This window comes from Amyelois transitella, chromosome 4, assembly GCF_032362555.1.
Source record: "Amyelois transitella isolate CPQ chromosome 4, ilAmyTran1.1, whole genome shotgun sequence".
NCBI lineage: Eukaryota > Metazoa > Arthropoda > Insecta > Lepidoptera > Pyralidae > Amyelois > Amyelois transitella.
Window position 1 is genome coordinate 10198367 of NC_083507.1, and position 20927 is coordinate 10219293.

General features: G+C 34.7%; 1 protein-coding gene across 1 annotated transcript; it reads right to left on the minus strand.

Moving 5' to 3' along the window:
• Window positions 1-185: 185 nt before the first annotated feature.
• On the minus strand, window positions 186-5856 carry LOC106141360 (uncharacterized). The gene is made up of 8 exons (XM_060954328.1): window positions 5500-5856; window positions 4946-5053; window positions 4416-4515; window positions 3786-3951; window positions 3215-3331; window positions 2283-2419; window positions 932-1118; window positions 186-517 (listed from the first exon to the last, which is right to left on the minus strand). The coding sequence occupies exons 1-8, from the start codon at window positions 5589-5591 to the stop codon at window positions 384-386; spliced, it is 1041 nt and encodes a 346-aa protein (XP_060810311.1). The 5' UTR covers window positions 5592-5856; the 3' UTR covers window positions 186-383.
• Window positions 5857-20927: the final 15071 nt, after the last annotated feature.

Consider the following 20927-nt stretch of genomic DNA (forward strand, 5'->3'; position numbering starts at 1 on the left):
CTCTCTGGAGAAAAGCCCGGGATTCGCCTGTATCCATGATCTTGGATTGAGGCACTCCCGAGAAGCAACTTAACCCTTATTGGGGTCATGGCAACAGGACCAGTTCTCAGAAGGTGCAGTTTTCTTCACAATGTTTTTCCCTCATCGCAAAATTATTGGTTAGTAAACAAACTTAAACTCAGAACAACAATAATGGTCATTTATTAAATAAAATTTAAAGACAAAAATATACTTAACAAGTTGAAATAATAAAACACAAAACTCATTGTTAACTACAAATAATTTTCTTTGGCTACACAAATTTAAAAATAGATTCACAGCCTTTTGTTTGTAAGTAGTTTGAAGAAACAGTCATTAGTATCCTATATGTAATAGTCGTTTGTTTAATTTGTCAATTCAGCTGCAAAAGTGTTATATAAAAACTCTTGGTAATATTCTCTGCTCCCAGAATAAATAAGTTGAACATTCGCTTCGGATGCTGATGTTAGGCCGTTGGTATTAATACCACGATCATCTCCTTGAAAAGAATATAAATGCAATTTCAAAGTTAAGATAAAACAGAAATTAATAAATAATTTGTAGGTGGAGGCTATTAAACCGTGTGGTTTCCGGCTTTTTAAATAGACCCATTTCTTTACCTTGGATATCGTAAAAAGTGACTAAGGGATAGGCTTATACACTTGGGATTCCTCTTGTAGGCGATGGGCTAGATCTTGTCACTTTTTGAATCTCAATTCTATCGTAAAGCCATATAGCTGAACGTGGCCTTTCACTCTTTTCAACACTGTTGGCTCTGTCTACCCCGCAAGGGATATAGACGTGAAAATATGTAGGTATGTAAAAGATGGAACTTTCTTGAAAAGAGTTGTAAGTTTACTTATGTTCCAACGGTGAACGCAAAACAAGTTAGGTAATAAAATCAATGACTTACCACATAATATAATGCTATTGTTAGAATATCTAACCTCCTCAATTATGCTACTGTTCAGTGCTAAGGCCATCACAGCCGGATCTAGCTGAGTCCAGCCTGACTTCCCACTCATAGACACTCTTTCAAAACAGTTCAGAGCTTCCATAGTTTTTGTTGGGATAGATCCTAAAATTGAAGCTCGCCACTCCTGGAAACATAAATTTTATAATTAATTTTTTGATCGTTATAATAAGTTACATAGAGAGTGAGTCGATTACAACAAGAAGTAGGTAAATATTTAAGCCCTAGAGTCCGCCCGCGACTTCGTCCGCATGGGAAACCTATCAATCCCGCAGGAACTCCGGGATAAAAAGTAGCCTATATGTTATTCTGGGTCTTCAGCTACCTACATACCAAATCGCATCGCAATCGATTCAGTAGTTTTTGCATGAAAGAGTAACAAACATCCACACGGACATACAAACTTTCGCATTTATAATATACTAGAGGCCGCCCGCGACTTCGTCCGCATGGAAACCCTATCAATCCCGCGGGAACTCTGGGATAAAAAGTAGCCTATGTGTTATTCTGGGTCTTCAGCTACCTACATACCAAATTTCATGGTAATCGGTTCAGTAGTTTTTGCGTGAAAGAGTAACAAACATCCATACATCCATACAAACTTTCGCCTTTATAATAGTAGTAGGACTAGAGGCCGCCCGCGACTTCGTCCGCATGGAAACCCTATCAATCCCGCGGGAACTCTGGGATAAAAAGTAGCCTATGTGTTATTCTGGGTCTTCAGCTACCTACATACCAAATTTCATGGTAATCGGTTCAGTAGCTTTTGCGTGAAAGAGTAACAAACATCCATACATCCATACAAACTTTCGCCTTTATAATAGTAGTAGGAAGTAGGATGTGTGCACTGTAGTAGAGCAAACATGCAATAGTTCAAATATACATTTTTATGTATTTTGTGGACATAACAAGATACAATTCTAAATTACGAGAGCGAAGTCTATATCTCGTTAGCGTATTATTTTAATAGTGATTCGGATTTTTGATAATTATGGCTATGGAGCTGTCTTTAGGAGTTAGCTAACCAAACCCAGCATTAAACAACTCCAAACAGAGTTTTGTAATGATAAATAAGATCATTTCTCCTTTTAACTAATGCTAACAACCTGTCACTTTTTCAATCTCAATTCATCATCAAGCGAAAAAGCTGAAGACTGTTAGCACTGTCTAGCCCGCAAGGTAAATAGACGTGACCATATGACTGTATGTACGTAAATACGAACTACTGATTCAGTCTGCTAACGAACCAATAATAAGTTATCCTTCCTTTAAAATACCTAGATGAACTTACTTTAGTCAAATTCATGGTCGTGTAAACTTGAGAAAAGGGAACTGTGGTCACGTGGTCAGGGCTCCCATGGTTGGCTACAATGTAATACGCCTCAGGATCCATCGCCGCGTTGAATTCTGCATCCGTGAAATCTGGACCTAAAAGTTAAAGTTGAGTATTAAATATTTCATGAACAGTTCTATGATTTTGTTAATAGGTACTTTTTTAACTAAGATAATCTTAAATTGTAGGTCATTAAAGAGATTATTTATATGCCATTTGATTTTTTATTTATTTAAACTTCATAGCACAAAATACAAATGTATAGCACAATTGGCGGGTTTAATGCTAGAAGCATTATACTAGTCAACCATTGGCTCTGGCAGAGAACTTTATGTGGGGTCAAACTAAATAAATATATTTATACCTACACAAAATATAAATAAAATAATTATAATAAACATACATAATAACTACAATAGATAAACAATATACATAAATAATAATCTAACGTGTATACATCTGCAGATTTTATTGACGTTCATCTGGCACAGATGGCTAAGTAATATGCAATAATAAATTAATTTTGGCCTAATGATGCAACATACATATAATCATGTCTATATCCCTTGCGGGATAGACAGAGCCAACAGTCTTGAAAATATTGATAGGCCACGTTCATCTGTTTGGCTTACTGACAGAATTGAGATTCGTATAAAGTGACAGTGAAGCTAGCCCGTCGCCTCATAGAAGAATCTCAAGTTTATAAGCCTATCCCTTAGTCATCTTTTACGAAGTCCGTGAGAAAGAGTTGGAGTGGTCCTATTCTTTTTTCTATTGGTGCCGGTAACTGCACGGCACAATGATGATAATGATGCAATTGAGATTCAGATAGTGATAGTAAGATATGTTATCGCGTAAACAAAAAAGGTGTTGAAAAAACTTAATCTTACTTTGAATAAATCCTGCTCCAACATAGACCATAGACAGTCTGCTTAGAAATTGAGGGTCTATCTTAATGGCCAGTGCAATGTTTGTCATAGATCCTATAGCTACGACGGTGAGATTTCCTGAAATTACAGATAAAATTAAAAGTTCAGTATGAGAACAATTCAATATTCTTAAAGCTAATGATATATAATTCTTATTTCTAGAATTCAGAACGCTAATCCGTCCAAAATATGGTGTTCAGAAAAGAGTAAGGATAAGAAGCGAATTAGTAAATATGTAGGTAATTTCACATTATTGCAAAACGATCTATAACTTAGATACATGATCTATTCCTAGGTCATGGTCACCGGTGGAGTCTGACTCGTCTTAGAATGACTCAACTGGAATAAAGTCCCACATAAAAATCTCTGTCAGATCCAATGGTTGACTGGTAGATAACGCTACTAGCATTAAGTCCGCCAATTGTGCTATACCTACATTTGTTTTATACAGTAAAGTTTAAATAAATAAAAATATTTCCAAAAGAATAATTGGTCTTAAAAAAATACTGAGATAACGAGAGAAGCTTATTACCTTCATATTTTTTAGAATATTCGATCAATGCTTTCACTGCATGGTCAGCTTGTGGTTCTATGGGTTCGTAATCAGTGTCGCAGTCCCCGAGACCATCAGTACCATAGTAATAGTCAGTTTCTATGCCATCGACAATGGGAGTTGTGCTCCCTCTATATACGGGAATCTGGAATCAAGACTCATTTGTAAAACAGGAAAACATTTCTCGGCTATAAAAATTAATAAAAATGATTACTTTGGTTGTCTTACTCATATCTGTACTTAAAAGATACAAACACACACATTATCGTGTCTATAAACCTTGCGGGGTAGACAGAGCCAATAATAGCCTAGAACAGACTAAAAGGCGAAGTTCAGCTGTATGTTTTAATGACGGAATTCAATTACAAAAAGTTAAAAGATCGTTGACAATAAGAATCCTAAGTTTATTAGCTGTTCTCCCAATCGCCTTTTACGAGAACCATGGCAAAGATATGGAGTGGTCCTATACGTGTCAGAAACGGCACTTTAAAGATCATTTCTCATGATGTCCTGATCAGGAATCGAACACCTAGGTAATTAAATTAAAAGTTTTAAGATTAGGAAGGTACTGCAATGTGCTTACCGGAGGTCATCTAAAAACAAACTTACGTCTTTTCTTCCAGCTATGTGTAATATTTTCTGGGTATTAATAAATGCTTGAGACTCATCAACGTTCCCAAATGTTGTCGTTATTGCTACCACTTGAGACCTGAAATGCATAGTCAATTGTCTTTCAATGTTTACAGCGCAACAACAGCATACAAATCGGTAAAAATATCTTAGGTATTATATATATAAAGTATATTAAAATTAAATAATAATATTTTATTGTCGACAACATTTTACCCGTTTTTATCACATTTTCCATTATTTCCCTGCTCCTTATAGTTGCAGCGTGATGTTATATAGCCTAAAGCCTTCCTCGATAAATGGTCTATTTAACACATAAATCTTTTTTCAATTCGATCCAGTAGTTCCAGAGGTTAGCGCTTTCAAACAAACAATCAAACTCTTCAGCTTTATAGTATTAGTATATGTAGATAATAAAATCGTAAGTCTACATTTTTACTTTACTATTCTTCTTTTACATACATACATACATTGCCTGTTCCCTTAGTAGCCTGTTTCACTTTACTCACCCTTGGAAATATTTTTCATGGATCAAAGCAATGAAAATGGCCATAGCATCGTCAGCACCTCCATCATGGTCTATTATCAGTTTGGATCCAATTGCATCTTGGTGGGTCCTGGAAATAGCAAATCAAATATTGGCAGAAAACCCACAAAAGACTGCTGCTTTGTGGCGTACTGGTAGAGCGCTTGTCTGTGGCACTGGAGGTTCGAATCCCGTCCAGAGCATCATGAAAAATGAACATTTTCCGAAGATTATCGTTGGATTAATATCTCTTAACATAAGTTTCCAACTTACTCCGAGGTTAACTCGATTTGTGTAATTTGTCCAAAAAAGAAAAAAAAACTACCTCAATGTAAAACAACAGTTGATTCCAGAAATTATAATGAAGATTTATACATTGTTTGAGCACGCCGCTTCATCTGCGTGTAAAGTACTAATTGATACCTGCTTCGTATTTCGCACTAAACATATGCAAAAATTATGGACATCAGTTCAATGTTTTTGACGTGAAAAACAGATAAAAATACATTGACATTGTAATATTATTTATTTACTTACCAGACTAAAGTGAACAGCAGTAACACAGTTATCGAGGCCATTATTACTAATAAACAAACAGACGCCCCCACGTATATATAGCGTTTCTCCATCGTACAATGTTCTACTTAACACTTGTACAACCACCTTATCCTTTTACACAACTGTCTTGAAGAGAAGTGTTATGGTCTTGTAATGTCTTGTTTTTATACATTATTTCGTCACAAAATTGCAAGTTAGTTATAAAACCACTCCCAAACAAATTAAGTTTCCCATTATAATTGTTTTGCTCGCAAAATGATTTAAAAATAAATATTTTCAAAACATTTTCACAAATAATACAACCACTTGTTTGTGGCTGAATTAGATGACTAAATACGAGTATAAGGGTATTAAGATAATTGATAACATGCATACAAATTGTTTAAATTACCTTCCTTTGATAAAATGTACATTATTTACAGTTAGATAAGGGAATGAATATTGCATTAATTTAACTATTTACAAGTACGAAAATATAATAAACAATAAAAATAAATAAAAATATATTAAACAAAAGAAATTGCATTAGCAATAAGTCCGCATTTGTACCATCTCTGTCTGTTTTGTGCTGTTTTGTATGTTTTACTCTTATGGTGCAATAAAGAGTTTTATCTATCTATATTATTGGAAGAAGGATAATGCAAATAAAGCTATCATTTGGGTAAGTTTCCGATGCACCTGAAGCACGTAATAAGAGCACATTAATATGTGTAAGTCCATGCTAGTCTGGTAACGGGGTAAAACATAGTTTGTGCCAACTGTCTTCTCTTCCCATGCAGAATAAAAGAAAGCAATCGAGATACTAGTTAATAAACTTGGGATTCTGCTTTTAGACTATTGGCTAACAATGATCTCTTTTTAAATCTCTATTCCCTCTTCAAGCCTACAGCTCAACTCGTCCTTTCAGCACTGTTATTTTAGAGATTACAGGCTATGTGTATGGATAAAGACATACATATGTATGATTTATAAATGTAATGTACGCAAAATGTACCTTGAAAATTAGGAATTATTTATTGATGCGCGCATCAATAAATAATTCCTAATTTTCAAGGTAATGGACAATGGTTGATACTTATATCACAACCTACCAATTAGGTACATAGATACAATTTACATAATCACGTCTATATCCCTTGCGGGATAGACAGAACCTACAGTCTTGTAAAGACCAATAGGCCACGTTCAGCTGTTTGGCTTAATGAAAGAATTGAGATACAAATAGTGACGGGTTGCTAGCCCATCGCCTAAAAGAAAAAGTTTATCCCTTAGTCGCTTTTAAGACATCCATGGGAAAGACATGGAGTGGTTCTATTCTTTTTTCTGTTGGTGCCTGGAACTACAAGGCACCAATTAATTAGGTACTAATTTTCAAATTAACGTTTTAAAGAGCAAGTTCGTTCGTTTCTATACAATATCATTTATTTCAATGCCCTTCAATGCGGAAGATAAAATTAATCACCTTAAGAAAGTATATCTGTTTCTTTATCACTTCATTGTCTTATCATCACACATCATCTACTCGGTAACATTTTGTTGCAATTACGAAACGTTATGTAAATGTTTGGAGCATCTAGTACTGATAAAATATGTATATACATAGTATATGCTGCTGCTCTTTCCGCGGATTTCAAAAGACATACGGAAATATAATCATGTCTTTATCCGATACGGGGTAAACAGAGCCAATAGTCTTGAGAACACTGAAAGGCCACGTTCAGCTGTATGGAATAATTAAAAAATTGAGATTCAAATAGTGACAGGTTGCTAGCCCATCGCCTACAAGAAGAAGTCTAAGTTTATTAATATTTTCCTTAGTCGCCTTTTACGACATCTATGGGAAACATTTACTCGGTCCTATTCGAAATTCGAAAGCCGGGAACCATACGGCATTTATTCTTTATGCGCATCGGAATCTTAATCAAATGATAACATTATTTACATTATCCTTCTTCCAATAATTTAGATAGATAAAACTCTTTATTGTTATTTATTTCTTTATTTCTATTAGTTTCTATAGCAGCAAATAAATTCATATTATGTTACACCGTTTTCCGGTTCACTCCCTTATCAAGCCACTTTACCACACGTCGAGATATTTTGATAGTTTCAATAAGAAGTGAAGATAAAATCATTATCATTGACATGTAAAGAGTAAACAAGAAACGATTTGGCCATGGTGACGGACTCTGAACAACGGTATTTTCCCACCTACCCCAAAAGTCAGACTGAGTTGCCCCTTGGTAGGACAAGTGGGAGGATTTTGCGACGCTACAGAAATAGGCTATTTGACAAAGTTCTAAAAACTATCTTAGGGTATTTATTTGTTTATAAGGAGCCCTACAAAAATACTTTTCTGCCTTTATTACAGCTATTTTATTAAAAAATCGAAAAAGAAAATGAAATATTCAAATATGCCGCCAAAACGCGACTTTTAGCAATATGGCGGCCATGGCATGCAGTGACGTAAATTTCGTGTAAATATCATACAAAGCTTGTTGGTGTTTCGAAAAGTTTTGATTTTCTCTTGTTTTATTTATCTTGTGCCACGTCATATGTGTGAAAATTATTAAAATGAGTTCCTATAAATGTTGTGCAGTGCCTCAATGCACTAATACAACGATAAAATCTCCTACTAAACTGTTTTTTTCTATGCCGATGGATTTGAATATTCGCATGAAGTGGTTTCAGATCATGATCTAAGATCAGTGGTTACCAAGATATACTTACATTGATGTTTTCACATTCCTCAGTTCGGCAGCATAGAAATCTGGATTGTCTTTGAAGAAGACGCCAACCATTGTTGCGTCCACTTTTGGTAGGTTTCGACTGTCAGCTTTCGCGGAATTGGTTTCCATTATTAAATACCTATGTTATCTGAGTAATCCTGAGCGATCAAACACTTATAAAATCTTGAATAATAATAGCGAACACTAAGGAACGGTACGATCCACAGTCTGTTTATGGATAATTGACGTCATAATAGAAATAGCCAATCACGTTCGTTTTTTGTCACGTGACAGCTGCATAAAAAAACCTAATTTTCTGAGACGGATTTTGTTAAAATAATGCAATATTTTTATCTCGCGTTATTACAAATCGCTCCAAAAAAATAATATTAAGACTGATGACATAAAAGAAATGTATATTTTTAATACAGTCAAATAGCCTATTGTCTCAATTCAATAGAACTACTGTTTATAAGACTATTTAAATATATTCTATTTAAATGTATAAATATTTACATACATACATATATATGGTCACGTCTATATCCCTTGCGGGGTAGACAGAGCCAACAATCTTGAATAGACTGAATGGCCACGTTCAGCTATTTGGCTTAACGATAGAATTGAGATTCAACTAGTGACAGGTTGCTAGCCCGTCGCCTAAAAAAAATCCCAAAAAGAATCCCAAGTTTGTAAGCCTATCCCTTAGTCGCCTTTTACGACATCCATGGGAAAGAGATTGAGTGGTCCTATTCTTTTTTGTATTGGTGCCGGGAGCCACACGGCACAAATATTTATATAGGTATAAAAATTTAAATAAATATATTATAACAGTATTCTTTCGACTGCAGCAAATGGTCTCATGTTCTGGTACATGGTTGTAATATAATTATAGGATAATTAAAAAAAATGTCCTCAATTCTATAAAGACTGATATCTAAGCCTAAGAGCGTTGATGGTTAAAATGTGTAATGCACATAGAGGCATAGGTTCAAATCATATCTTGGCTATTACCAATGACTAATTCGACCGCTAAGATGCTCTGACTGGGAGAAAAACATCGCGATGGAGCGGGACCTGGACATTCAGGCAACCCGATTCGATACGTGTAAAGTTCTATTGCAAAACTTGCGGAAGTCAGATGGGAGTCGCTTCGTGTGTAAACCTGATTTACCCTATACAGGATGGATACCGCACCCTGGCGACCTCTAAAGATGCAACCAGGACTATGGCAGGAGGAAGGGCAATATCTTAGCCTAAAATGTCTCACACATAAGATTGGCATTCAAGATTTGGTTAGCTACCAGACCTTTAGAAAATAATACATCTCTACAGATTAGCGCCATCTCTTGGAATTTTCGGTAAACATATACACATTTTTCTTGAATGAAAGCAACATGAAACATTCAATTATTTGTAACAAACCAAAACACAGTGTAAATGTTATTAAATTTAACTGTTTATAACTTCTTCGAATTCGTAGCTAAATTGGTTTTTAACTCATTATTATTTAATTCTCCTGAATAATCACAGATGTCACTAGCAGGCAGTAAAGTAGTACCTTAGTAAAAGTTAAAAATTGTTTTGGCTGACTTAGATTTTACAGGTAAAATAATAAAAAAAAATAGAGAAAAAGAATCATAAGTAGTTGTTGCTGAATTAAATTGTATATATCCCATTAATCCTATTGAATTGTATCATGGTGGGTCGATTTTGATCGTATAGTCTCATGGGACAAGTTAAACTAACGAAATCGTCTCAGTAATTTTTTACGGAACCTTTTTCTGCGGAAAGCCGGACGGGTTATGCGGGGCCTGAACCCACTCAAACCACACGGTGCCATCGCCTACCGCTTTAGTGCTGGGAGCGTGGGCTACCCTCGCTCACATTCCCGGCACGACGGTCGCCTTCGGACCTTCAAATCTTCAGTTATTTTACACTTGGTTAGTGGGATAGACGGAAGTATTTTTGAAAGAAGACCTAGCCTTCTAGAGTATCTATTCATCGTAAGATAGATCGGTATGTGCGTATCGTTGCATAGGTTGCTAAAAATCAGTTACACATACAATTATTAACATCAGAAACAAAATGTATATAAAAAAAACTCAATGCGTCAGCTGGTTTTTCAAATTTATTTAAACAAAATAAAACACATGGACATTGATGTATTTTAATTAATTCTCCGACGAATGTTTCTCATCACTATGGCTTTCTTTAAATGATTTGTAGTCATCCTGCAAAATGTTATAATTTTAAGTCGATATCGTATTAGGTCTGGATATTGTATGAAACCTTTTTTATGAAGAAACCATTCTTCAAAAATGATTAGTAATAAAATTTAAAAAAAGTTTAAAAATCAGGTGTTTTTAAGTTAAAACGTTCGCTCTCAGATTTTCTATCAAACATGTAGAAAAATAGCGTCACATTATTTTCATTCAAATACAAAGTGCCTACTTCTTATAAGTAAATACATACATTAAAAAATAATGATTGCGCTAACTGTGCTTTACAACGATCCACACAGCTTATACCTAATCATTGCCGTGGTTTCAGTCTTTTCGCGACTGTTGGCTCTGGCTACCCCATAAGTATGTCAATTCTACTAGTAAGACCATTCGGTAACTACTATAGGGGGATAATTTGTATTATCAAGAGACTCAATAATTTAAATAAGAATTATAATTGCATGAAGAGAGTTGTGAATTGGAATGAAGCGACGATGCCACGAATGATGTAGTCTCTGCCTACCCCTCCGGAAAAAAGGCGTGATATTATATAGGTATGTATGTATGCACGCAATAATTTACTTACTTGATTATAAAACCACCAATTCCTCAACTGGTCGAAGTCTTCTGGAGTAACTGGCATGAAATCAGAGATATCTGGTGCCAAATTGCTGATCTTGACGTGACTGAAGGCGTGCTGAAATATTTTTGGTTCACAGTCAATACTCGTAATTAAAATTTATAGAGTTATGACTCGACGGCCTCTGTGGCGCAGCAGTAGTACGCTTGTCTGTGACAGCGGACGTCCCGGATTCGAATCCCGGCCAGGGCATGATGAGAAAAGAGCTTTTTCCGATTGGTCTGGGTCTTGGATGTTTATCTATATAAGTATTTATTATTAAATATAGTATCGTTGATTTGGTATCTCGTAACACAAGTCTCGAACTCACTTCGAGGCTAACTCAATCGGTGTAATTTGTCCCGTAATAAAAAAAACAAACTATCAATACAAAAAAAGTATAAATTGTGCAGCCCCTCTAAATAGTTTGCGCTTTACAGGGGCTGGAAAAAGCTGGAAAAACGTATTGCCACATAGAGGTACCTATACGTTCTAATCATGACTCGGCCATGACAAGTTCGACCGCTAATTATATGACGCTCTTACTATGAGAGGAACCAAGGACATGTATATTCAGGCAACCCATGATCCAATACGGGTTCGATGCCCTTGCAAAGCTTGCGGAGGTCAGATGGGAGTCGCTTCGTGTAAAAACCTGACTCACCTAATACAGGTTCATGGTCGTAAAGGCGTACTAAGGGCTCTTCTCCGAAAAGTGAGGATGTAAGCAGGAGACTAACGCAAGGAAGGAGACATTCAAATAGTGAGAGCTAGTAACTATCCCATCGCCTAAATGAAGAATACCTAATTCTCTAATGAGACATGATAATATGTATATAAGTTTAGTTTTGGGTTTATAGACTTTTATTCTCATAAAGGCATATTTTACATCCTTACATGAGACCATAAAATATATTAAAAAAAAGTTTTAAACCTTCTACCTTAGACTTAGCAAACCAGCTCTTCTTATCTTCAACCGAAGTAGTCATATGCTCATATGAGTCTTCCACCACCTTCTGGATTTCCTCCGAGCTGCTGATGTCGCTCACATGTTCAACATGAGTCCTTAGTCTTAAATCCCCCTTTTTGGGCACTTCTCTGTCGTTGCCAATTCGGAGCGCTTTGTGGACTTCCTAAAAATATTATCCTATTTAACTAAGTGGAATCAATATCTTTCGACTGCAGTACGAAGTCCGTGTTCCTCTTAATTCATGTGGTAAATGATAGGAAACAAAAAATTTGAATGAAAAAAAAAAATTAAAATATTTCATGTATCATTCTACTTATATTATAAATGCGAAATGTTTAAATGTGTGTATGTTTGTTACTCTTTCTTGAAAAATAAATGAACGGTTTTTACATAAAACATTGCAAAGCTAAAATCATTAGTTATCTAAGTTAAATGCAGTCGCGAACAACAGCTAGTTATAGTATAAAAAACTAGCTGTGCCCGCGACTTCGTCCGCGTGGAATAGTTATTTTGGGCATCATATTTATTTTTGCAAACATCCTCCTCGGCTTTATCAATGTCAGGCGGTCACGCGTATTAGAAAGAACGCTGGTTCGCCGTATTAAATGTTTCGCTGAAAATTGCTTATAACGACTATATCTCAAAACCTATTCGTCTGATTTATATACTGTAAATGGCAATTTTAGTCTACATGAAAAGCCGAAAGTAATAAACATATTTATTTGGATAAGGATTTATACCGAATTAAAGAAAATTGGTTTCAAAATAACTTATGTTTATAATGAAAAAATAATCTTAAAAAATGAACATAAAAGTGGTTATTGTAAGTAAACCTTAAGAGATAGATATATGCTCTCGCGGACTTTTTTGTGGCAAAAAATGAGTACTTCACATCTTTTGTACATTGTTTTACTATATCTTTGTTGGTTTGCGCAGCGTTCGCGTGGAAAGCTCGCAGATGGCCGACTCATTCAACTTTCACCTGCATTGTTGACGTTTCCCGTAGGAAATCTGGGATAAAATGTAGCCTATAGCCTTCCTCGATAAATAGACAATCTAACAGTGAAAGAATTATTCAAATCGGTTCAGTAGTTTCTGAGATTAGCGCGTTTAAACAAACAAACAAACAAAACAAACTCTTCAGCTTTATAATATTAGTATAGATGAAAATAATGAACATTTAAGGAAATAAAATCATTGAAAGACTTACCTCTTGTGATTGTCTAAAAAATTACGGAAGTTCATTAAGACACTGATTATAAAAAATAAAAAAAAACCTATTTTATTAAATGTATCCATTTAATAACTTAATACTTGCCCATTTTTCATAGATTCATTTCGAGTTCTTGCCTGTGAAAAAATAAATGATTTTTATGAAATTGGTCCATTAAACTAATAATGAAAATTAAAAATTTAAGTAAAGGCGATCATCACCTTTTTGAAAAATTCTTTAATGGCGCTGAAACAAATAAATACACTTATTATTTTGTAATTTTGAATGAATTATTAACAGATTAATTTCCGGCAAGTAAAATTATATTATACACCGATCACAGCCAATTTAAAAAATATCTAAAACAATTTTAAAACAATGTTTTATATATGACTTAAAAATAAATGTACAAACCGTTCTGTCTCTTTTCGGTTCTCCATAATTTCTTGTGAATTTATTGGGTCCGGGAAAAAGTGATCCTAAAATGTATAGCTTATTAATTGGTAATTTTTTTATTAAGTGTACGTATTGAATTGATAATTTGTACAAATATATTCCTAATTACAAATGGAGTAAGAATCTAGTAAATTTCAATTCCATGGTATTAACCATATGAATCGTTTGACCTGTGACAAAAAGTACAGTTCTCAATTGATCCATACTTACCGAATCGACAGTTATTGGTGCGCCTATGAGCATCCTAAAACAACATAGAAATCTTATTAATTTATAATCCTAGATAATGTATATGTATATGTTATTATATATATAGTTAAAGACTTTTCAGTTAAATAATATAATATAATGATATTAAAAAAAAACCTTACACATCTTGGTTACTTTTTGTTTTTTTCGGCATAACCTGAAAAATAATAAAAACGGTATGTAAAAAAAATACAAGGAATAAAACATGTAAATAAATTTACAATAGGTGCTATAGATGATAATTACCAATATGTAATTAGTTGGAATCCTACGAAACCCTGTATACAAAAGTCTCTCATTTAATCCGTCATATCTGGAAACAGAAACGTTAAATTTCTTATACTGATGAACAAAAGCATACAATCTTTAATTTATCAAATGCACTTTCTAGATTGGAGTTACATTTTTGCATAAACAAGTGAAAAAATAAAATTCTCACTTTTTTCTCTTATCGTTTCAAACCTATTTCAAACTTATGAGTAGCCGATGTGAGAGGTATACAAATATTTACACAGGTAGTAATAATTAAATCTGAGTAATGCAGGTACATATTCTGAGCTAAAAAAATGTGAATGACAAAGAAAACGGAAATTAAAAAAAATTACCACATACACCACCTTTAGTAATTTATGAGGATTTTCTTTCATAAAAAGATCTTTCAAGTTTTCAGAACGTGGCGCTATGCAGACAATGTGTGCTTAACACATCAATTTACTAATTATTAATTTAACATGAATAGAAAACTTCCTAAATCACAGAAAAAATCAAATGAGGTCGATTTAAAATGAACTTTTACTTTATGAAAAAAAAAAAAGTGATAGGTTATTAAAAAGTTTACTTAGGCAATTGGATTTCTCACCTGATTCCCAAATTATCGGTATGCCCGTATACTCCAGCTCCATTCTCCAGTTCCCTGTGAGGAAACTTGACCGCTGACTTCAGCATTCCCAACGAAGGTTTGAGCAGCGTGTGACCTGGCAGGATGGGTTCCGCGGCTGGCAGATGACTTGGCAGTGATGGGACCCCAATTATAGATGCGTCTGGGGCGTAAAATCTTCTCTAGAAATATTTATGTCAGTCTGATATTTTAAATTATGTAATATCTTCTCTTTATCATTTGGAGGTAGAGTTAACTGCCTCGGAAAGACTGAAAATTAGGTTCCAAACAGGTCTTTGCCATCTGGCTGGGCTGACTAGTAACGGAGAGCCAGTTCCGCAGCAAGGCACGCGCGATGCTGTTTTAATCGCGCGAAAAACTATCACTGATTCGCTTCCTGTTATGACATGAAACGGGACAGAGATAGATTTTCGCGCGATTAAATCGGCGTCGCGCGTGACAGGCTTCAGGGGCAGGATTTACTCAGCATAATTATTATATTATAATGTTCTACTATATTTGCTAATCGATGCTCTTACGGTGAGGGAAAACCTGCACATTCAGGCAACAAGATGCATAACCATGATTCAAATATGGATTAGGTTCTCCTGCAAATTTAGAAGGAGTTGGAAGTCGCTTCGTAAAAAATCTGACCCACCCAATCTACGGGAGGCAAGGATGTAATCGGGACTAAGCCAGGTGGAAGAAGTACAAAAAAGCAGTTTTTTTCGACTTCATTCTCACATATTTTTAACACAAGTGCTAGGCGTATCATCGAAATATATCCAGCTGCCGTGTAGTTCCCGGCACTATTACAAAAAAGAATAGGACCACTCCATTTCTTTTCCATGGGTATCGCAAAAGGCGACTAAGGAATAGGCTTATAAGCTTGGGATTTTAAAGCGATGAATTACCAGCCTGTCGCTTCGAGAATCTCAATTCTATCACTTAGCCAAACAGCTGAACGTGGCCTATCTCAGTCTTTTCAAGACTGTTAGCTCCGTCTAATCGTTAGAGGATATATACCCCTATGTATGTATGTACTTATCTCCAGGCAAAAAAGCCCTGTGTTATTGCTTTATGAGCAGTGCACTGATTTAAACTGACATTGAATGATCGCCGTTTTTACCCCACGGACAAATTAATCTTAGCTTATCCTGAGAAATGTGCTTATTTCGTTGTATAAGCAAAGATGGATACGAGTAAGACATGTAGCGATTATTATATTTCTTTAGCTTCGCAATTTTAGGATGAATTCGTATCATTCATATAATCACGTCTATATAACTTGCGGGTTAGACAGAGTCAGCAGTCTTGAAAGAATGACACTCCGCGTTCAGATGTTAGGCTTAATGAAAAAATTGAGATTCAAAAAGTAACAGGTTGTATGTGTGTATGTATGTTGTAATAGGACAACTCCATCGTTTTTCCGTGGATGTAGTAAAAGGCGACTAAGGGATTGGCTTATAAATTTGGGATTCTGCTTTTGGGCGATGGGGTAGCTACCTAGTCATTAAGCCAAACAGTCTTTTTAAGAATGTTGGCTCTGTTTACCTCGCAAGGGATATAGACGTACTGTATGTATGTATTTCTTTAAAATTTAGAAGTAAAGATGGTCCTCTCATTTATACGTTACGTAAAAAATAATATTTCAGAACTGAACTGGGTACTTACGGAAAACAAATCATCATTCTGATTTTCAATCAGCCGTCTCTATAAAAAATGTAAAGGTTTATTTAATAATAATCATCTTTTCCATTATTGTATCCTTAAATGGAACAATTAGTTCGGCTCGTGATCATATTCTATAAAATTATAAAGCAAGGATTGCAAACCTCAAATAGAAGATTTATAAATGCTTATCACTATACATGTAGCAAAGAAATAACTTAGATAAGTTTATTTTATAGTAGGTAGGAACTTACAGTTATCAGGTGAAATTTTTGACTCTCCAAACGCCGTCTCTGGTCAAAATAATAATAACAATAAAGAGATTGAAAAATATATAAGTCAATGAATGTCATAGTATACGAGTATACCATTCACTTGGTCAAACATATGGCAAGAGAAGTTGGCACATATATATAATCACGTCTTTCCCTTCCGGGGTAGACAGAGCCTTGAAAAGACTGAAAAGTTTCAGCTGTTCGGCTTACCAATAGAATTGAGATTCAAATAGTTACAGGTAGCATCGAATTACAGAAGAACCCCAAAGTTATAAGCCTATCCCTTAATCATCTTTCACGACATCCATGGGAAAGAGATGGAATAGTCCTATTCATTTTTCTGTTGGTGCTGAATACCATACGGCACGGCAGCAATTTGGCAAATCCTAATAAATTTAGGTTAATTGGTACCTTGGAGTTCAGATTTAAGGTTAAGTTTTGATTTAAACTACATACTGCAACATGTTCCAATTGATCGCGTAAACTGATTGAGGTAGCTTGTGAGATAATCTGAAAGAAAATATGAAATGAATATGAACTGTTATGTGTGTGAGATACCGCTTTAATACTGCTTTATTGAATTACAAACAACATCCTACTAATATTATAAATGCGAAAGTTTGTATGTCAGGATGCCAGTATGGATGTTTGTTACTCTTTTACTCAAAAACTACTGAACCGATTACGCTAAAATTTGGTATGTAGGTAGCTGAAGACCCAGAATAACTTTTTATGCCGGAGTTCGGCGGACGAAGTCGCGGGCGGCCTCTAGTATTTAATATAAATTATAGGGTCATTATATTCTAATATTATATGAACACAGCATTTACAATTATGTACAGACAATGTACATATTGAATATATTGGTTAGCTTTAGGCCTAAAAAAAATTCCTTACGTTTGAAGTATTTATTTGGGTATTAATGTAAAATATCAAATCCATATGTATTGAAGTTTTTATAAGAGTTTATTTATTTTAATCGTGCATATATTTATCATACTATGTTTTACCGATTTTTCACATTACAATTCCAGTTCCTAACAATTACAATAGATAAGTTAGGGCGAGTTGTATTAACAAACAGACATGTACCTTCAATTTTTAATCAATAAATAAAAATAAAGGGATCTGTCTGCTAATATTTCTTTGTTAACTGTCATGTTAGAAGTTTAAAACCTACTCTTTAGAAACAATTATCTAAAAATTGCCAAAGAACATCTAAAAATTTCCCAGAAAGGGAAAGCCACGCGTAAAATCTAGTGAGAAATAAACGTTTCTTACACTTAAAACAGCAAAATGCCTTACGATATCCATCTTCGAGCCATAGTCAGTTATTTTTGATAACACGAAGTCAATCAAAGTTTTTCCATTAAAATTAAGCAGCACTGCTATTAAAGTGAACGACCATGAAAATGAAATGAATGTTATTATTAAAAATTTTAAAGTTAAATTCTGAAATCTTGTTTTGTGAGAAGTGGCACAAGATATAGACCATAGTTATCGGAAAATTACAAGTAATTAAATGGTATTTTTTGATTAAAGTTAAAACAATAAGAATCATGTGCCCTCGTTTTGTAACTCAGAAGTGAGACGGAATATGAAAACGTTATTGCGGCTGGTAACTGTTGGTGTTCCATCAGTTGCGACGTCACATTTACGTTCCAATTTCTACGAGGCAGACCAAAATTGAAAATCAGTCAATCATTTAAGAATAGTTTAAAATTGCGATTTCCGAGATCTGATTACATTTCGTATAGACTTTTTTTTAATAACAAGGAAATGTTTAGTTGAAATTATCAACGTGGTGACACATAGATAATCAATAGAAAAATTAGTGTTTTTCATATTAAAAATTAATCTTACCTCAAAAATGTGTATAAAAATGTCAATAAAATTAAGATTGGCAATTGATAACAGTCACAGACTTTTAGATTCATGCCCTTAGGGCTCGACCTTTTGGTCAAATACATCGCTTGACTTTTATTTGTCCAGACAATACAAAATTAAATAATTGGGTCATAAGGACCCAATAAATAAATTATTACTATAATTAACTGCAGGTACCTTTTGAAAATCTCTTGAAGGTATTGAATATAGCGTCAAGCCGTCAGGATATTGAACTATATGAAAATTAACCACCAACCAACTCTTGCTATCCCTTTTCACCGTACAGGTATTGCCTCCAATTCTTTCGCCGTTATGGCTGTTAGGCTCTGGAATTCACTTCCCGAGTCCATCAGGACATCCCCAAGTCGTTCTAGTTTCAAATCGCGGGTAAACGGGTTTTTCCTGAGTCGCGAGGGTATTTAATATCGCCTTTTCACTCATTTCGGTAATCGCTGCACCTATTTATTTATGTATATTGTTTATCTATTGTAGTTTTTATGTATGTATATTGTTTATCTATTGTATTTTTTATGTATGTATATTATAATTATTTTATTTTATATTTTGTGTAGGTATAAATATATTTATTTAGTTTAACCCCACATGAAGTTCTCTGTAAGACCCAATGGTTGACTGGTAGATAATGCTTCTAGCATTAAGTCCGCCAATTGTGCTATACATTTGTATCTTGTGCAATGAAGTTTAAATAAATAAATAAATAAATAAATCATATTTGATTAAAATATTAAAAACCACAGGATAAATAATTAAAGTACCAAACAGCTGAGCTAGTTAATTATCTAGGCACTATAAAAATAAAAAAATAAAACATTTGTTCATCCTCCTGACGTTAGTCCTAGTAATTTAATACCACTACGGAGAGATCCGGGAATGAGTAAGTCAGGTTTTTTACAAGAATCAGCTCATTCCCAACCTCAGCAACCTTTGCAGGGAAACCTACCCCACATTAATCATGGCAAAAGCTGCACTACATAAAAAAGCCAATTTCTGTAGTCGTCTTTCACGTCATCCATGGGTAAGAGATGGGGTGGACCTATTCTAAAGTGCCGGGAGCCACACGGTGCATTTTTTGAATTCAAATTCAAATCTTGTTCATTATTATAGGATACTTCATATCGCTTAATAGTTGTCAAATCTCTTGGTTTCACAACATTGGTTGACGTCAAATAAATTACTTAAAACCACGGCTTAAAACTAAGTTTACTGCCGCTTCCAAAGTGTCAGTGCAGAAGAATCGGTAACAAAGTGCACTGCAGCGTTTTCTTCAACAACTTCAACTTCACAACTATCCAAACTTAGAAAAGAAATGTGGACGAGAGAATACATTGAATCACACTCTACCTCTATATAACAATTTGCAAGTTTTGTGTAAATGCGAATGTCATCGCCCGTCACGGTCACAGCTTGGCATTTTACGGTAATGGACTTGGTTTTACTACTTTCATAGGTATGAGTTGATCATGAGCTTATAGTGCGCAAAACGTCATGAGGAAACTTGAACGTTGTCACAGTGACTTTGTTTAGGTAAAACGTCGCAGGTGAGAGAGAGTTATATTAAAAATCTATAGAAGTAACTATAGCCTTAATTTGGACTAGCTTTTTAAGAACGCGTGGGTTTACTTATATTCACAAGATCTAGCAAATAGCAGCCAGAGGATAGCGAGGTACTTCAAAAATGTGGTGCCCTTGTGGCATGGTGCCAAGAACTCTGGCTGCATATAAATTGTATACTTTTCCGGCACTGTTAAAATCCTATCTATCCTTTTATATCAGCCTTTTTTATGCCCAGTTTTGGACATAGACCTCTCTAATCTTCTCTACGCCTTTGGGCAAGTGACATTCAATCTCGTCATCTTTCTATATCATAGTTGGCTTTCCTTGCGGTCTTGCATGAGCACGGTGGTTGCCTTTAGAGCAGTTTCCTCATCCATCACCCCCACTTCTTCTTAGCTACGGTCTCGAAAGCATCTCTAACCGTGGAACTTATCCAGGTGTTCTGTTAATTGTCGCGCAAGGTAATTTAGTTCATAGAACTTTCCATCGCTCGTCGTGCTACCCGAAACATTTTTTATATTACATAAAGCAATATGCACTAACTTTTCATCTATGCCTTTATCAGAAGAAGAACTTAGTCAAGGAATTAAAAACAAAAAAAAAATCGCTAAGTTCAAATTTTTATTATCTTCCACTTTCCTGGACTATGGAAAAAAAAAAT